At 44.1% G+C, this 17,239-nt stretch overlaps 1 protein-coding gene across 1 annotated transcript; it reads right to left on the bottom strand.

The window, feature by feature from the left end:
- Positions 1-1,570: 1,570 nt before the first annotated feature.
- Positions 1,571-14,400, bottom strand: dennd6aa (DENN/MADD domain containing 6Aa). The gene is made up of 19 exons (XM_053446525.1): positions 14,038-14,400; positions 12,264-12,302; positions 11,996-12,038; positions 10,459-10,571; positions 10,143-10,223; positions 9,707-9,812; positions 9,530-9,609; positions 9,020-9,079; positions 8,779-8,834; positions 8,361-8,483; positions 5,030-5,125; positions 4,801-4,895; positions 4,634-4,699; positions 3,865-3,929; positions 3,568-3,657; positions 3,126-3,289; positions 2,699-2,801; positions 2,027-2,101; positions 1,571-1,746 (listed from the first exon to the last, which is right to left on the bottom strand). Exons 1-19 carry the CDS (start codon positions 14,257-14,259, stop codon positions 1,615-1,617), a joined length of 1,809 nt encoding a protein of 602 aa, XP_053302500.1. The 5' UTR covers positions 14,260-14,400; the 3' UTR covers positions 1,571-1,614.
- Between the last annotated feature and the right edge of the window lie 2,839 nt (positions 14,401-17,239).

The following is a 17,239-nucleotide window of genomic DNA, read 5'->3' as shown; positions in this document are numbered from 1 at the left end:
ACTGTTAGGGGGAATATGCACATTTTGGCCCCTTCACTTCAAAATGTAAAAAAGAATTTAACCAGATTATCTAAGACTCTATGTTAGTGTTAATAAAGGAAAAAATAAAAAGCCTAATTGACCGAAACCACAAAAACTTCCCGTCAACCCAAAAATCTTTTGAATTAATGTAAATTAAACACAGGTTGTAGTTGAAGGGTTGGATTTTCTAGTGGTTTTATTAGAACTGAATACGTTTGTTGGGTTTATTTATTTATTTGACAGGAATCTAAATATTTTCTGATTTTTAGTTTGACGAAGCATCTGTGTCCTTCCCTTGCTCAGGAAGAACTACACTCATGTCTGAAGGGAAGATATCCTGAGCGGTAAAGAGGTGAACTCTAGTGACTCCTCAGCAGAATGTATTTAATTCAGAGGGAGAATAAAGAATGAATGTTAAGTTTTCTCTCAGACGCAGATTGAGACTCAGGCCTCGTTCAGACCTGGTGTCAACGTCTGTCCTGGGGAACGATCACATTGGAGGTGGAGAAGGAAAACGCTTTTCTTCAGAAACCTCATTCGTCTCAGTCACAATTAACACTTCTCATAGTTTTGATAAATGCTCTATAGAGTTCATAACCACCTCAAACTTTTCATAATTCTGACTTGTGCCATAAGTCTGATTTAATTCAACATTTCTAACTTGAGTTTGGATTTTTTGCTGACTTTAACTTAAGACTTTCTTCAACCCGCACACAAAAAAAAGCTTTTTCCCACAGCAGTGACACAAACGTCAGAAATGAAATAGAATCAAAACCAAATCAAACTTTCTGAGACAGCGTCAACATGAATACAGAGAAGAGGATTTGCTCATTAGCACTTCAGATGAGAGACATGCACTGACGGTCGCTGGTGCCTAATGTTTGTGTGTTTGTTAGGATAACGTTTTAGTAAAATGTAATTATAAAGCACTGCTTGGCTCTGCTCGGTTCAGTTTGTTTGCATAAAAGTGTCAGTGTGTGTGTGTGTGTGTGTGTGTGCGTGAAGGGCACACTGGTCCAGTCAGCGATGAAGTGCACTTCTTTTAAAAAACATAATTTTTTTTTAGAAATGGATTGAAAAAAAACTCCAGAGTCAGTTCTGCCTGCAGCACTCCATCGTCAAGTTAAAAAAGTAAAAATTAAAAACGTCAACAGGTTAAAAACACTGAGGGTCAGAGGTCAGCGGGGGGGGTGGTCTTCCTGCTTTCATGATGACAAATCCTGTGTCGGCTCAGATACACTAAAGTTAATGTGTCATGTTTGAAAAGAGCAAACACGCGATGAATTAGAAATGTGTCACTCGCTCTTTTCTTCACTTAATGTTTTTGTGATTTAAAAAACAGAAAACAAAAAAAAAATCCTCTTAATAAAACAGTAGCGTGGGGGGGGGGGGGGGGGGGGGGTGGATAACTGAATTGAGTTGTATAAATTGGTAAAACAAAAGTTCAATGTGCTTTCCATGTTGAACCCGAGCAGGGGGTCCTTAGTCTGAGTGCACGGGGGCCCCTCTACCCGGGGGCCACCAGGGAGGAGACTCCCCCCCCCCCCCCCCCCCCTCAAAGTGGCATTAGAGTTTCAGGCTGGGGGTCAAAGGTCAGGGAGTGGCGGGCTTGTGGAGAATGCCCTGCAGGTCCTCGGGTAGGGCCAGGATGACTGCGTCGATGTGGGCCTTCAGCTTGTTCAGGGTCCCCGGACGCACCGGGAGCTGCTCCCTCTCCGCCTGATCCTGCAGCAGGGAGGCACGTGCATCACTGTTTATGTCAATATAGTTTATTCATGTTCCATTTAAGATCTTTTAAAAAACACACAGAAAACTACTTACAGCTAGGGATAGTAATCCTGTTACATTTTTAACTAACTAGACCCACAGAAGCCCTGATTCATAACGTAGGAGGAGCATCAGCAGTAGAGGTGTTATTAGTCAGAGCAGTGTAAGAACCAGTCATCCCATTAGAAGTAGTAATAGTATAAGCAGTTGCTTGAGCCTTGAACTAGTTTGTACTCACCAGTTTATCCTTCAGCTTCAGAACCAGATCAACCGTCTCCACCTCTGTGTGCTTCTGGACTCTCACCTGCAGATCCTTCAAACAGGACAGGGAGAGAGAGAGAGAGAGAGAGAGGGAGAGGGAGAGGGAGAGAGAGGGAGGGAGGGAGGGAGAGAGGGAGAGAGGCAGAGGGAGGGAGGGAGGGGGGAGAGAGAGATAGAGAGAGAGAGACAGAGAGACTTATTGTATCCATCCTTCTTGGCTTTAAAGATAATGAACATGGATTCGCCTCGACCAGTTGGATGGACTGGTTCGGTTTGCTCCACACAAACCTGCCTGACAGTCGATCCTGTGTGTCTCATGCTTCAGTGAGGTAAAGAAGCTCTGAGCCAATTAACTTACAAAAAATAAAATACAATCAAAATGAAACGGTGACATGAGGTGTGTGGACATTATAGAGGGACGTCCTTCTACTCTGGAGAAACGAAAGGTCCAACAGGTGGATCCTTCTCAGGGTCAACTATCCGAGGATTCATTGCCCCCTGGTGGCGATGCTAACAAGTTGCTAACAATGCAAAACACTAAGAGAGAGACAAGCTTGTGATGCAAATGGGAAATCCTCCGTAAACCACGTCCTCTGAGACCAGGCCCTGCCCCCTCCCTCCTCACCTGGCCTCACCCCTCCCTCCTCACCTCCTCACAAAGCGCCTCCAGGTGCAGAGCCTCCAGTTTCTGGGTCATCTCTCTCCTCCTGTTGCGGAACCAGCCGTCAAAGTTCGGAGACTTGAGGAAATTTCTGCAACGCAAAACACACAGGAGTCCACGTGATGCTCTGGAAACTGTGCGTTTCATTAATCATGTGACAGAGTCTATATATAAAGTAGAATCCTTTCACAATAGATCTAGAGACACACTTCCAGGAAAGTAAATGTTCAAGTGGGATTTCATAGTTTATCAGAACTAGAGCCGGACAGATTTTTTGGAGGCCAATGCAGATATCAATATTAGGGATTAAAAGTTCTGATAACAAACCCTCATGACAAAATCAGGCTCTAATTACAACTTGGTGTGTTTGTGTGTGTGTGTGTGTGTGTGTGTGTGTGTGTGTGTGTTTGAGAACCTGTAGAGTCCTATCCAGTCTCCTTTCAGTCTGGATGTGAGCTGAGGTCCAGCTTTCTCCAGTGTCTTCATGAAGTCCTGCTGGATGAACGGTCGGAGCTGAGGAGGACTCTTCCAGGGACTGATGGACTTCTGGAGAGGCATGAGACTGGCCACATACCGCTCCTGTCACACACACACAAACACACATTTCATTACTCAGCATTATTCATTTTCATTATTCAGCTCAAACCTGGCTGCAGCAGCACTGACAGAAAACATAAAGAGGTGATCTCGAGCTCTCATCATGGAGGATGAGTCCCTATTAATGAGGCATCTGGTGTAAATTGCTTTATGTTTCAATGCATTATAAGTAACACCCGGAAACAAAACACAGTGTGACAATGAATCAACACCTTCCTCAGAGACACAGAGAGATAAAAACATGTGTTAATCGTTGTTACCAGTGGAATGATGAAGCTCTGAGTCAGTTCTAGGAAGTAGCGTCGAAGAATTGCATTCTGGGCCGCTGAGGGTCTCTTTTGTTGAACACCCTGAGGATCGAGGAACAAAAAAATGATCGACACCTTCACGACTTGTCTCCATCAGATGTCACCTCATCACAGATCCATCATTAGTAAACACATGCTCCACTTCTTCATATATCTGTGAGTGTTCCACCAAAATTAAGCCAAAAGATTTAACAAAAGTCACTTTGGTTGAAGAGCACGTCCTGTTTTCGAGAGGAGACGTTGTCTTACCTTCTGAAGCTGTTTGATGATTTCTTCATCTTTGTTGAGATATGGCTTATACGCAGTGTACACACCTGCAAAACACACAAACGTCAGGAAACTAAAGCTGATCCATAGACCGTACATAACAATTACTGCCCTGCGGTTGTGTACAGGTTCACCGTGACCTTCGACCCCCAAAACCTCATCAGTTCGTCCTCAAGTCAAACAGAACCTGTGTACCGCAGATGAAGAACTTCCCTCAAAGTGCTCTTGACATATTGTATTCACAAGAACAGAAGGTATTTGGAGGTATGAATCCTGCATTCTCTCAAATGACCAGCAGAGGGCAACTCCACTGGTTTTGAAAGAAGTCAGAAGATGAAAAATCTACGTCTGACTTGATTAATAACGTCAGGAAACTTTTTCTTGTAGAGTTTATTGTCTCAATCTCTAGTTTCAAATCTTTTTTCAGTACAGCGATGATGTGAATGAACCAGGGCGTGGATACAGTGTGATTGACAGCTAAGGTCAGGCTCCACCCCCTGTTCCACCAAATATGGTTATGTCTGCTTTCAAAAAACCAAGATGGCGCCGAACAAAATGCCAAATTCAGCTCACAAACCAATGGGTGTCATCACGATGGGTTTGATACTGGAGAGTTGCGCCCCCTGGTGGATAATCTGCTGCCTCACAAGAGTGAATGTGAGTTTGTGAGAGAGCCCCTCGTCTGTCATGTGAGGTGTCACATAGCTTTACCACATTATGACGACAAAGAGGAAAAGTTAGAAGCATTTACCGGGTTTAGAGTCCAGAGTTTTGAGGTTTTTCAGTTTCTTCACTTTCATCTGCTTGGCCATCTCACCTGAGGAGAACAGACAATGCCAGCGGCTGTCAGACGTGCGCTTAAGTCTGGACGTTCTTCTGGAATGTTCTGGAGGGTTGCGAGCGAGAAAGCAAATCTACCTGCTTGCTTCATGTCCCCGTTGCGGATGATGTGCGGCCAGTGCTGCAGCGTTTTAGCAAAAAAAGGATTGGTCACTCCTAGAATGACTGACGGCCTGTAGATGGAGAGAGAGAGGACACGTGTGACGCCACAATCATCAGGTTATATTTGTCTTCCTACAAATCTCTTTATACAGTGCCTTGCTAAAGGGCAGCATGCTAGCCGCTGTGCTGGTTCATCTTTACTCACGGAGCCTGCGTCCGGGTGGTGTACTCTTTAAATTCACTGTCGTGGATGGTGAAGTACGGTCGGAAGTCGCTGCAGTAACGCAGGGGAGAGATACAGCTGCAGAGAGACACACACATCACACAGATCAGAGACATGTGTGAAGCCTGATTGAGCTGCAGAGTTAAGCGCTTATACTTTAATATAGGAAAATACAATTTATGAAACAAATGGCAAATGGCAAATCTTCTGTATTCTGTTTTACTGAATCGTGGCTGACCGAAGCCACACCGGACTCCGCCGCACAGCTGACCGGCTTTCAGCTGTTACGCGCGGACCGCGACCCGATCCTCTCACGCAAGGCAAAAGGCGGAGGGATTTGTTTTTATATAAACCAGGGCTGGTGCAGCGACGTGAAAGTCATTTTACAGTCCTGTTCTCCGGACCTGGAAACTTTTTTCATCACCTGCAGACCGTTCTACTCTCCCCGGGAATTCACCTCTTTCATCCTGGCTGGAGTCTACATCCCCCCGCAAGCTGACGTGCGCGAGGCTCAACGACAACTCGCTGAGCAGATACTGGGAGTGGAGAGAAGGAGAGAGAACACATATTCCCCCGTTATTGTCCTTGGGGACTTTAATAAGGGGAACTTATCTCAGGAGCTCCCAAAATATAAACAGTTAATTAAATGCCCGACCAGGGGGGAGAACACCCTGGATCACTGCTACAGCACCATCAGCAAGGCTTATCATGCAGTCTCCCGCGCTGCCCTGGGTCTGTCCGACCACGCTCTCATTCACCTGATCCCGGCTTACAGACAGAAACTCAAGATTTCTAAACCTGCTGTGCTGAGATCAAAGAACTGGAGCAGCAGAGAAGCTGTGGAGGAGCTGCGTGACTGCCTTGAAAACACAGACTGGGACATTTTTAGAACTGCCACTTACAGCCTGGACGAATATACAGATGCTGTGACGTCCTACATCAGCTTCTGTGAAGACCGATGTATTCCAACACGCACCAGGGTGTGTTATAACAACGACAAGCCCTGGTTCACAGCAAAACTCAAACAGCTTCGTTTGGAGAAAGAGGTGGCCTTCAAGAGTGGGGACATGGATAGGTTCAGACTAATTAAATACTCGTTTGGCAAGGAGATTAAGGAGGCCAAACGACTGTATTCAAAGAAGCTGGAACAACAGTTTGCAGCCAACGACTCCTCGTCAGTCTGGAAAGGCCTTCGGGTGATCACCGGCTGCAAGACCAAATCCCCCCACTCTGTGGAAGACTTGAGACTTGCCAACGATCTGAATGACTTTTATTGTAGATTCGATAGACCCTCTCAAACCCCCCCCGCATCTATCACACCTCTTCTCCCCAGCCTGGACAAAGACACTAGCCCCCCCCACAAAATGGCCCCAGACTGCCCCATCACCTCCATCCCCCCCTTCACACCTCTCTCAATTCAGGAGAGAGATGTAAATAAGCTCCTGAAGAAACTGAACCCCCGCAAGGCAGCTGGACCAGACGCTGTCTCCCCCTCTACACTGAGGCACTGTGCGGATCAGCTTTCTCCATTGTTCACGGACATTTTCAACACCTCACTGGCTGAATGTGTTGTACCCGCCTGCCTGAAAACATCCACCATCATCCCCGTTCCCAAGAAGCAGAGGATCACAGGCCTTAATGACTACAGACCAGTCGCCCTGACCTCTGTAGTAATGAAGACCTTCGAGCGACTCGTGCTGACCCACCTCAAAACTATAACCAACCACCTCCTCGACCCGCTGCAGTTTGCCTACAGAGCCAACAGGTCCGTAGACGATGCAGTCAACATGGGACTCCACTTCATCCTCCAGCACCTCGACTCCCCCAGCACCTACGCCAGGATCTTGTTTGTGGACTTCAGCTCCGCATTCAACACCATCTCTCCAGCTCTTCTCCGGGACAAGCTGACCCAGCTGAGCGTGCCTGACCCCACCTGCAGGTGGATCACCAACTTCCTGACCGACAGGAAGCAGCGCGTGAGGCTGGGGAAGCTTGTCTCTGACACCCGGACCATCAGCACTGGAGCCCCTCAAGGTTGTGTGCTCTCTCCTCTCCTCTTCTCCCTCTACACCAACAACTGCACCTCCAGCCATCCCTCTGTCAAACTCCTGAAGTTTGCCGACGACACCACCCTTATTGGATTAATTTCCAATGGGGACGAGGCCGCCTACAGAGAGGAAGTTAACAGCCTGGCTTCCTGGTGCAGCCAGAACCACCTGGAGCTGAACGCTTCAAAAACTGTAGAGATGGTGGCAGACTTCAGGAGGAGCCCAGCCCAAACCGCCCCCCTCACCATGTGCGACTCCCCAGTTAAAACAGTGGAGTCATTCAGATTCCTGGGGACGATCATAGCACAGGACCTGAGGTGGACGGAGAACATCACCTCCATCACCAAGAAGGCCCAGCAGAGGATGTTCTTCCTGCGGCAACTGAGGAAATTCAGCATGCCGCGGAAAGTGATGGTTGAGTTCTACACAGCCATCATTGAGTCCATCCTCACCTCATCCATCACCGTTTGGTTCGCTGCCTCCACTGCCAAGGACAAGGGCAGACTGCAGCGGATCATTCGGTCAGCTGAGAAGGTCATCGGCTGTGACCTGCCGGCTCTCCTAGACCTGTTCCACTCCAGGACCAGAAAGAGAGCAGGCAAGATCATCGCTGATCCTTCCCATCCCGGTCACCACCTGTTCCAGAGACTTCCATCTGGGAAAAGGTTCCGGGCCGTCAGGACTAAAACCTCGCGTCACCTGAACAGCTTTTTCCCCATGGCAGTGGGGCTCACAAACAAGCCCCCCCCATCACACTGACTCTGCTGACCCCCCCCCCCCCCCCCACCCTCGCACATAATTTATAACACTACATTATTGGCACTACCACCAATCTTTGCACCTTAAAACCGCACAAAACACATTTACTGTATATATTATTTTTTCGATATTGTTGTTTTTTATATTGATGTTTATATTGCTCTATATTGTTGTTTTTATATTGTTGTTTGTAAAGTGCACCAACCACACCAAGGCAATTTCCTGTATGTGAAAATATACAAGGCAATAAAAAGAATTCTGATTCTGATTCTGATTCTGATCAGACATATTTGCATGTATGGAACCAGTCAGTGTCAATAGTTCACCAAGAAACTACAGAAACTGATTTTAAACACTGAATTTTAGATGTGAAATTAACTGGATCACAGACACGACGATTGCATTTCAAGATAATTTAATTTGTCTCCAGAGTTTATAAGACACAACCTCAGAATACGAATTGAAAAGCAGCTGCTGGCAGAGAGACCCCGTGTCCATCAACTCACCTGACCAGTGCCAGGACAGTATCTGATGACTCTGCTGGCGACGGCGCCATCACGACCAGTGCCTCCCCCAACAACACCAACTCCCACAGCATCTGGATGTGGAAGAAGACCGGGGAGAAACACCTGGAGAGAGATTATGAAAATACATTATAACAAACGTAACATGTTTAGAGCTCGTATATGGGACAACTTAGTTTCCTGCCAAAAGGATTCGATAATAATCTTAGAGATTATATAAAGCTTTATTTTGTCCAATATATTAGTTCTGGGAGATATTCTCTAAGGCAACTGGTGTCCGGAGGTAAACAACCCTCCCAGTCCAGACTGTGCCTGCTACTGCTGCAGTGCTGACTTTGAACAGCAGGTGGGGACAGGACACGCATGTGAACTGTGAAGACCAACACTTGGACCTTCTCACCTGAAGAGGTCCACTTCATGGATGGTTGGGAGCACGATGGAAACCAGACTGTCACTCTGAGAAAATAACACACTCCATTACAGCTGCGATAATCACACGTTCAGGGTAAATTCACACACTTCAGTCACAAAATACACAAAGTTGGAAGAAACAACTTCCTTCACTTAGAAGTGAAAAATGAGAAACAGTTAAAAAATCTTAAAGAAAATGTGTGTTTGTGTATTTGTGTGTGTGTGATCACCTGGGAGGACTGGACCAGCTGGGAGGTTCCTGGTTTGTCGTAACATGTCGGGATACGAACCTGCAGCAACACAAAGACCCGACACAGCCACAGTTCAGATGCTCATCACAAACCGGTTTAACACAGACCACTAAATATTCACCTGTTTGTTTTAATCAAAGATCGTAGAGTAGTGAACCTGCCACAGCTGGTTACCTCCACCAAGGAGGTTGTGTCTACTTTCACCACGGTTTGTATTCCAGCAGGATTCCGCAATATACTAACATTTTCCCAGGGAATAATTATGAATCAAAGATATCTGGAGCATCTTCAGAGGACTGATACTGTGAGTGAGTGCAGCGTGATTGAAGTGAAGGCGACAGTTGGGCCGTGATGTACAAACCATATGAAGTGTTGTGGGGTAATGTTTTGTGTCCCCTGTGCTTAATGAGCTGCTACAGATGAAACCTACTGGTGTCCATCTATTGATTGTGTGTGTGTGTGTGTGTGTGTGTGTGTGTGTGTGTGTACCTTGATGACCACTCCCATAATGGGCAGCGTTAGAATCCGTCCGGGATGGGGTGTCGGCCAGCGGTCTATGTCATTACAAGCTGTGGATCAAACACATGGAGCATTATCAATCAGAATCTTAATCCATCCACCCCCCCACCAACAAGCAGATAAGTAGACATTGTGCATTGGACTGACCGGCCTCCAGACAGGGCTCCTGTTTCTCAAAGTATTCCGGAGCCATGATCTTCAACAGCGAGTGGAAGAAGGTCACATAGGGCAGCTTACTGATCAGGACCAGGGACTGGTGGAGAGAAGTGGACAGATTCAGAGATTACAACTCGATCAATCACCTGAGGGCAGTAAACTGGAATGTACCTGCTGTGACAACAACCGGGGGAAAGTGTGTGTTTGTGAAATCTGTGTGACTGACTATCCTCAAAAAGTCCCCCCCCCCCCCCCCCGGTGAGATTTCTTCCTAAGGTCGTCTTTCTCAAACTATTGCTGTTGTCGATGAGTTTTAACCGGTGAACTAATAAAGAGCAACTAACTGACTGGTTTGACTGGTGGTGTTCAGTTTTCCATCACATGCTGGTGGATCTGAACTGCAGAGACTCCACAGATTGACACTGACCTTCTGGAAGTATCCTCTCTTCAGAGACTTATCCCGAACCTGACGGAAATACACGTAGCCGTAGTAATGGCCCTGTTCCCTCTGCAACACACACACAAACACACATAAACACACACACACATACACACACACACACAGACACACACAGCGTTTAAAATAACAGCATCATTTTATGTCAGGTGTCGGCAATTCATTTTGATTGTGGCACAGTTTTATTTTCCAGCCGTGTTCTGTGAGTGGACAAACATTGTGTATGTTTTCTGTTGTTTACTCGACTGTAAATCTCATGTATGACAGCGTGTGTGTATTTCCCGACCTTCAGACATGGCGGTGCGTCCCGGTCTGTGGTTTCCAGGAAGCAGCTGAGTGATGACTTCCTGTTTGAACCCTGACGGAAGCGGAAGCAGAACTGGGTGTCCCCAAGGCAGCCTGGAAACACAGCAGAGACAAACACACTGTCAAACTTCACTACACAAAAGCAACACAACGAACTGTACGGTCTATGTTCAGATTGACAGGGGTTAAGATGCATTTATATAAATCTGCAACGTTCCATATCCGATCTAGTGATTTAATCCACGTTCTATAAATCGTATTTATTAGTTTCTACATTGTCCATGATCTACACCTCTGTAAACTACCTGTGTATCTCACAAAGTGCAAGTTGTAGAAAGATGTTTTTGACATTTTGACTCGTGACAGATGCATTTCTCTTTCATGTCAAGTGGCTCTTCCTGATTTCAGGCCAAACAGGAAGAGGAATAAAAGTGGAAGCAGGAAGTCGACGATGAGTCATCAAATAGCCTTTAACCTCCGGTGACCTCTGCACATCCTCAAGCAGAAATGCCAGAGGAAAGTGAGAGGGGGCAAATATATAAATGGTTCTGAGCCAGGAATCCATGACACCATGCAGCCGGGTTAGCGTTTGATCCACAACTCGGATTCTCAATTCATCTGACTTGTGCGTTTCTTATTTCAATAATCTGAGTGAGAGAGCGTCTGCAACACTGAGGACCTCAGGAACAAGATGGACACAGGGAAGCATTCAGAGAATTTATTTTGTCATCACATTAGGAAAATGAACTGTTGCCATATTTTCCCAGATCTCCAGGTGTCTGATTGGTTGATCGAGTGCCTGAGAAGAGTTTTATAACATTCATGGATTACAGCTTTGTTTTCATTTAGCATCGGCAGATTCCTACCTCCTCCAAAAAGGTTATGTCCCCCCCTCCCCCCTTGTCTGGGTATACAAGCACAACGTTATATAAATAGCAGCCCTATAGGCACTGTGTCCTGATTCTGTCTCCACCCTGAGGGCAGCAGGTTTGTCATGTTTACCACCTGATAACTCACAGTCAACAACACGCAGCTGCAGGAAAACACACATTTGATTCGCATGCACAACTCCAGAGAGACGATTGTGGACGAGTGAGAGTACAAACCAGTCCGTGCTCCAATCTACCAACAGACCAGTGTTACATTCATTTAGAGCATGCTAATTAATGCTTTGTCCTTTATATAGCAGCCGACGTCTCGCTGCTCCATCGAGCGAGGCTGTCAGGACAATATTTTTAGAACTATTGCCATCAGACGTGGTTAGACAACATTGTTGTATGGACTACTTCTTATCATATATATGAATATCTTATCACTATAAATGAAAAGCATCGGAGGCATGATACCCTGCGCCTGCGCTGTATAAAACCCCATCAGGCAACGCTAACATTTAATGTTGAAATAAAGCAATTTCTTAATGACGGCATGATGATAATCAGCTCCCAGCATATTCCCACAAACACCTGTAAGGTTTCAGACGTCAAAGAAGAGTTCCAAAGGCTGAAACAGGAACTCACCTGAGTTTGAGTCGGGGAAGGAAAGGTAGCAGATACTTGTTTTCTGAAAGAAAGCAGCAACAAGATTAGATTTTGATGTGTCCTTTTCATCGCATCATCACAGGTTGATTCACTCAGCCACACTCCCGACAATGACACACAACAAACTGCAGGAGAGAGAAATGGTGACAAACGACAAATAATATAAATGATTTACAGCTCAGATCTTGTAGGATTCAGTGAACGTAGTAAAGTCAAACCCATTTTTTAACAAGTCAGTTTAACTCACCTCCTTCTCAGACAGTTTGGAATGATGAGGATAAATGACCTGGAACACAGAGGAACAGAGTAAACACACAACACCAGCTCATCAAGCCACAAACTTTTTCTTGCACCTTTTGCTTCACCGCCAAGTTGTTTAAACTTCAAACATCTTTTCCAACATACATTTGTCTCTTCAGTCACAGGATCGATTCTTTCTCTAACTCCTCTCTGTCATTTTACTGCACTTGATCACGATGGTTTGAAAACCCCAATTCTACAATAGAACAAATGTTTGAATTTTGTAATGACATATTTTGTCAAAACTTGTTACTGAATTGACATCACATACATTTCCAGTGTTATTATTATTAGATGTCATTTATGTCAAGTCAGATTTATTTATACAAAACCAAAACTGTCATGTTCTAGAAGTTCTAATGTTTGTGTATATTGTAAATATCAATATGAACTAATTAAACCGTTTATAGCCATTCACACACCAATTCATACAGTGCATCTATGGGCACCACTTTGTCTATGAGGGGCAATTCGGGGTTTTAGTGTCTTGCCCAAGGACACTTCGGCATGCAGATGGGGAGGATGGAGATTGAACCGCTGACCTTCTGGTTAGAGGACGACCATCATAAAATGTTCTATTCTGCCATCAGTACCAAAAGTGGACCACTGCTACAACTTGCTTTAAAGTCCAGGATTTAGAAGAGTCTATCTAGGTTGTGGACAATGTTATGAAATGTAGAGTAACAAATGAGAGTATTAGACGATTGACAGAAAATAAATCAGCAACACTTTTGGTGATTAAGTGTGGGATGATTTAAGGTTCTAGTTTCTCAAATGTGATGATTTTCTCTTTTCTTAATAAAAACTGTGGATCTTACTAAATGTTTCTCTGAGTTCTGGGCACTGGAAGTTGGACAATTTGCTCCCATTTTAAACATTTAAAACGTAACCTCTCAGTGGATAGAATAACTGTGAGAAAGACAATGTTTGTGGACATCGCACATATTTGTCCCTTTTATAGTTCCTAATGTTTGTATTGTATTTCTCACTTGTTTGTTCGATTCCCTTTTTGCTGCTGCAGCACGTTGGCTTCCCCCACAGTGGGACTGATAAGAGAACAGCTGATCTGGTAAGTGGATAAAGTGAAGCGGTCGGATCCTCCGAGTGTTTAAAGACGGGTCGTTGTGCGTCACCGTGTTAACCACAGGCAGTGTGTTATTAAGGAGGTTACCGCACAATGTCTGCATTCACACGTCATGTGAGAACAACAGGTGTTTGTTTGTTGTCATTGAAGAGGAAGCACACCAGTTCAAGTCCCAAAGTTTAGTTCACGTTCTTACATTAACTCTCATATTTACTTTTTATGTCACTGTTTGTTTTGTGGTTATGGAGAAAACTCACCAGTTCAAATCCCAAAGTTTAAGGCCTCAGTGAGTTTAGTGTGTGTGTGTGTCAAATCAGTAAAGGTGATGTTGTGGCTGCTGTTAAAAGAATAACTCCAGGAATGGAAAACACACACACACACACACACACACACACACACACACACACACACACACACACACACACACACACACACACACACACACACACACACACACACACACACACACACACACACACACACACACACACAATGTCGTAGCATTCGTGTGTCTCCGTCTATGTTTTCAGCCAAAGACTAAAACAACAACAACACACAGCTGCATGAGATGTTTGTGCGGTGTCCTCCAGGAACTAGTCTGAGCCGAGGACAACCGCTAACTTGGACGTGTCCTCACCTCCACCGCCTGCCCCAGCTCCAGGTCGAAGCCCACCACGCAGATGCAGTGCAGCCAGGTGGAGAAGCGGTCCCACGGCAGGAGGAGCGTCTGCCCCGGCTCCTCGTCACCTCCGGGCCCAGGGGGCAGCGTTATCTCCTCGGCCGGGGAGATGCCACTAGCGTCCTGGTCCTCCGGCTCCTCGACCTGCTCCCCCAGCTCCTCCGGGCCTTGCAGAGCCATGGCGCGGGCCCGACACGGACGCGCAGACCCTCCGGGTTAAGTGAACGGGTTTACGGGTGATTCCGATTCCTGTCCCCGCGGGAAACGACAGAAGAAGCGGACACAAGCTGCAGCCGCTCGGCTACAAGTTAGCATCGGGTTAGCATAGCAGCAGGAACGTGCCAACGTGCTGACGTCACGGGGATGAACGAGCGACGTCAGCGCGTAAGGTCGTCCCTGATGAGTCAGCTGGGAATTATAGTCCTGTGAAGCTGGAGAGAAGTGATGAATGAACAGAGCAAATACTCATGTACGTTAAAATTATGATATATTTAATCAGATAATAACTTTTACTGTGAATATTAGGAACCATTGAGTCTCGTATTTACTTATAATTTCATTCCTACGGCATACTAAATCATATTTACTTTAATGTCATTATTATGATATATTAAGTCACATATTTACCTTTAAATGCGATTATTATGAACCATTAAGTCTCACATTTACTTTAACTGTCATTACTATGATAAACTGAATCATATATTTACTTTGAATGTCAATATTATGATATATTAAGTCACATATCAACTTTAACTGTAATTAATTTGAAATACCGAAACATACATTTACTTTAAATGTCAATATTAGGATATATTAAGTCACATATTCACTTAAACTGTCATTTTTATGCTATTATTTGTATATGTATCTCAACTTTGAATTATCCCCATTTATAAAGTGATTTGGAATTTGTACTTAGTCCATTCTGCTGGATCTGTTCTCCCTCTCATCATCAACTCTGAGTAAAACTTTCAACGCTAAATTAAATACTTTTTTAATTTCAGCCCAGCTCTTCATCTGAGTCAGGAACAAGGCAGTAAATCAGCTTTATCTAAATCCATTAATAGGTCCATTACTGAGCAAGCAGATGGATGAAACAGAGTGGGGGTGCTCACAGACAGCAGGGGTTCACCCACTGTTTGCCCAAGTTGTGACACAAATCCACCTTATTATAGATAAGCAGATAAAAAAGAAACACTGCTCATGTCCCCTGAGTGTAGAAATCCATCACATCTATTTATCAAACTTATACATGGAACACTTATAAAACTGTATCACAGCTACTACTAAACTAATTCCATATATTATATTTACCTGTTTTCTTTTAATTATTTCTATTTTTGTTTTTGCTTTTATACCATGGTCTCAAAGAAAAAAAATTTCATTCGACCTGAAATAATTCACAATACAGAACAAAGAGTAAATATAAATAAAATAATTTATGCAGAAATCAATACATACTAAACAAATAAACTAAGACACAATTCTAAATTGTCTGAGTCTGACGATCGTATGATCCTCAGCTGGAGTTTGCCATTTGTCTTTGGAAAAGTAGACTTCCATTCTTTTGTAAGCAGCTTTAGAACTTTTCATCATATTGACTTTATTGTGGTGAAACATTTACTACAAAATGATTAAAAAAAAAATGAAATCCAATGAAGTCAAATTTGTTTTTTAACCCTATAAAGACTTGATACCTTTTATTTCTGAATAAATAATAGTGAAATACAATCCAGGTGAAATGTAAAGGGAACTGCAGAATCTTATAGAATTACTGAAAAGTGTTAAGTGGGTCAAACTGGGCTAAGAAGCTCAACACAGTATGATGTTGTTAAATCTTAAATAATAGTCAGATTGTTAGCGCGGTGACAGCTGGTCCCTGGTTGGATCTGTGTTAGGGCTGAGCCGGGCTGCAGGGACTATCGGACCAGGAACTATATACAGTCCTGCTCACCATTATTGACACCCCTTCATTTTTTGCATAACCTGTCCACTATCTTCAGAAATAAATGGAAATGTACCATATTGATATCATCAGGATCTTTTAATTGGAGGTTCAAAGTAGTTTAACAAAAGAAATTTGTTTTTTCAACTTGCATATTGTAATTTTAAAGAAAAAACTGAAAAAAACATCATGTGCAGCAATAATGGGACCATCTTTAATATTTGGTTGCGCACCCTTTGGCAGTGATGACAGCCTCCAAACGTTTCTTGGAGCCATCCATAAGCTTCTTGCACTTCGCTGGTATTTTCTCCGACTCTTCCTTTGCAATTTGTTCAAGCTCTTGAATGTTTGCAGGGTTCTTTTCCCCAAAAGCAGATTTCCACTCACCCCAAAGATTTTCAATCGGATTGAGATCAGGACTCATTGCTGGCCATTTAAATTATTTTTTTCCTTTTCAACCATTCCTGCGTGCATTTGGATGTGTGCTTTGGGTCTGTGTGCTTTGATCTTCAACTCAAACCAAGTTTTCTTACATTTCGCTCTAAAATCTCTTGATAATTCTCTGATTTAATGATTCCTGATTTACAGTTCAATCCTTGGCAAACTTGTTAATAACATTATGCACTGTTGAAACAGGGATACCAAGGTCTTTGGAGATGGCCTTATACCCACGTTGGAGGTCTTGTGTATGCTAATCAGAGCCCTTCTGAAGCCCTTGTCTTCACCACTGTGACAAAGGAACAGGGAATAACAGGTGGCTTTTTAAAACACGGAAGTCATCATTCATTGGCTAATTCATGTCACATGGGCACAGACAATTTATTGCAGGTAATTCTCATTTGTGATTTACCAAAGTCGAGTCATAATGTGTTTCCATACTGATTTACAGCAAAGGGTGCCAATATCAGTGACACAGTAAGCTTTAAGTTGTTCTTTCCCCCCCCCCCCCCATTGTTTATTGTTTTAAATTGTTGTTTATCATTTGCTCTTTTGTATCAAACAAAAATTCTCTTTAAAAAAAAGTTGTTTCACTTGAATCATGTTTTTCAGGAGATATTCCACATTATCTACTTAAATTCTTGGGTGCCAATAATGGTGAGCAGGACTGTACCATGAATGTGTCCACCGGACCTAAACATGAACCATTTCGAGTGAAACCGTGAGACTTTGTGATCCTGATAGAAAACCTGACATATCATAAGACTGCACAGG

The sequence above is a fragment of the Pleuronectes platessa genome, chromosome 2 (assembly GCF_947347685.1).
Source record: "Pleuronectes platessa chromosome 2, fPlePla1.1, whole genome shotgun sequence".
NCBI lineage: Eukaryota > Metazoa > Chordata > Actinopteri > Pleuronectiformes > Pleuronectidae > Pleuronectes > Pleuronectes platessa.
The sequence above is the reverse complement of the archived record's forward strand: the minus strand, read 5'-3'. Positions and strand labels throughout refer to the sequence as shown.

Coding starts and splice junctions, on each gene's coding strand:
- dennd6aa (XM_053446525.1), bottom strand. CDS start 14,259: ATGGCTCTGCAAGGCCCGGAGGAGCTGGGGGAGCAGGTCGAGGAGCCG. Junction 12,039..12,263: donor CCAAACTGTCTGAGAAGGAG/GTGAGTTAAACT, acceptor GCTTTCTTTCAG/AAAACAAGTATCTGCTACCT. Junction 3,658..3,864: donor TCATCAAACAGCTTCAGAAG/GTAAGACAACGT, acceptor CTCGATCCTCAG/GGTGTTCAACAAAAGAGACC.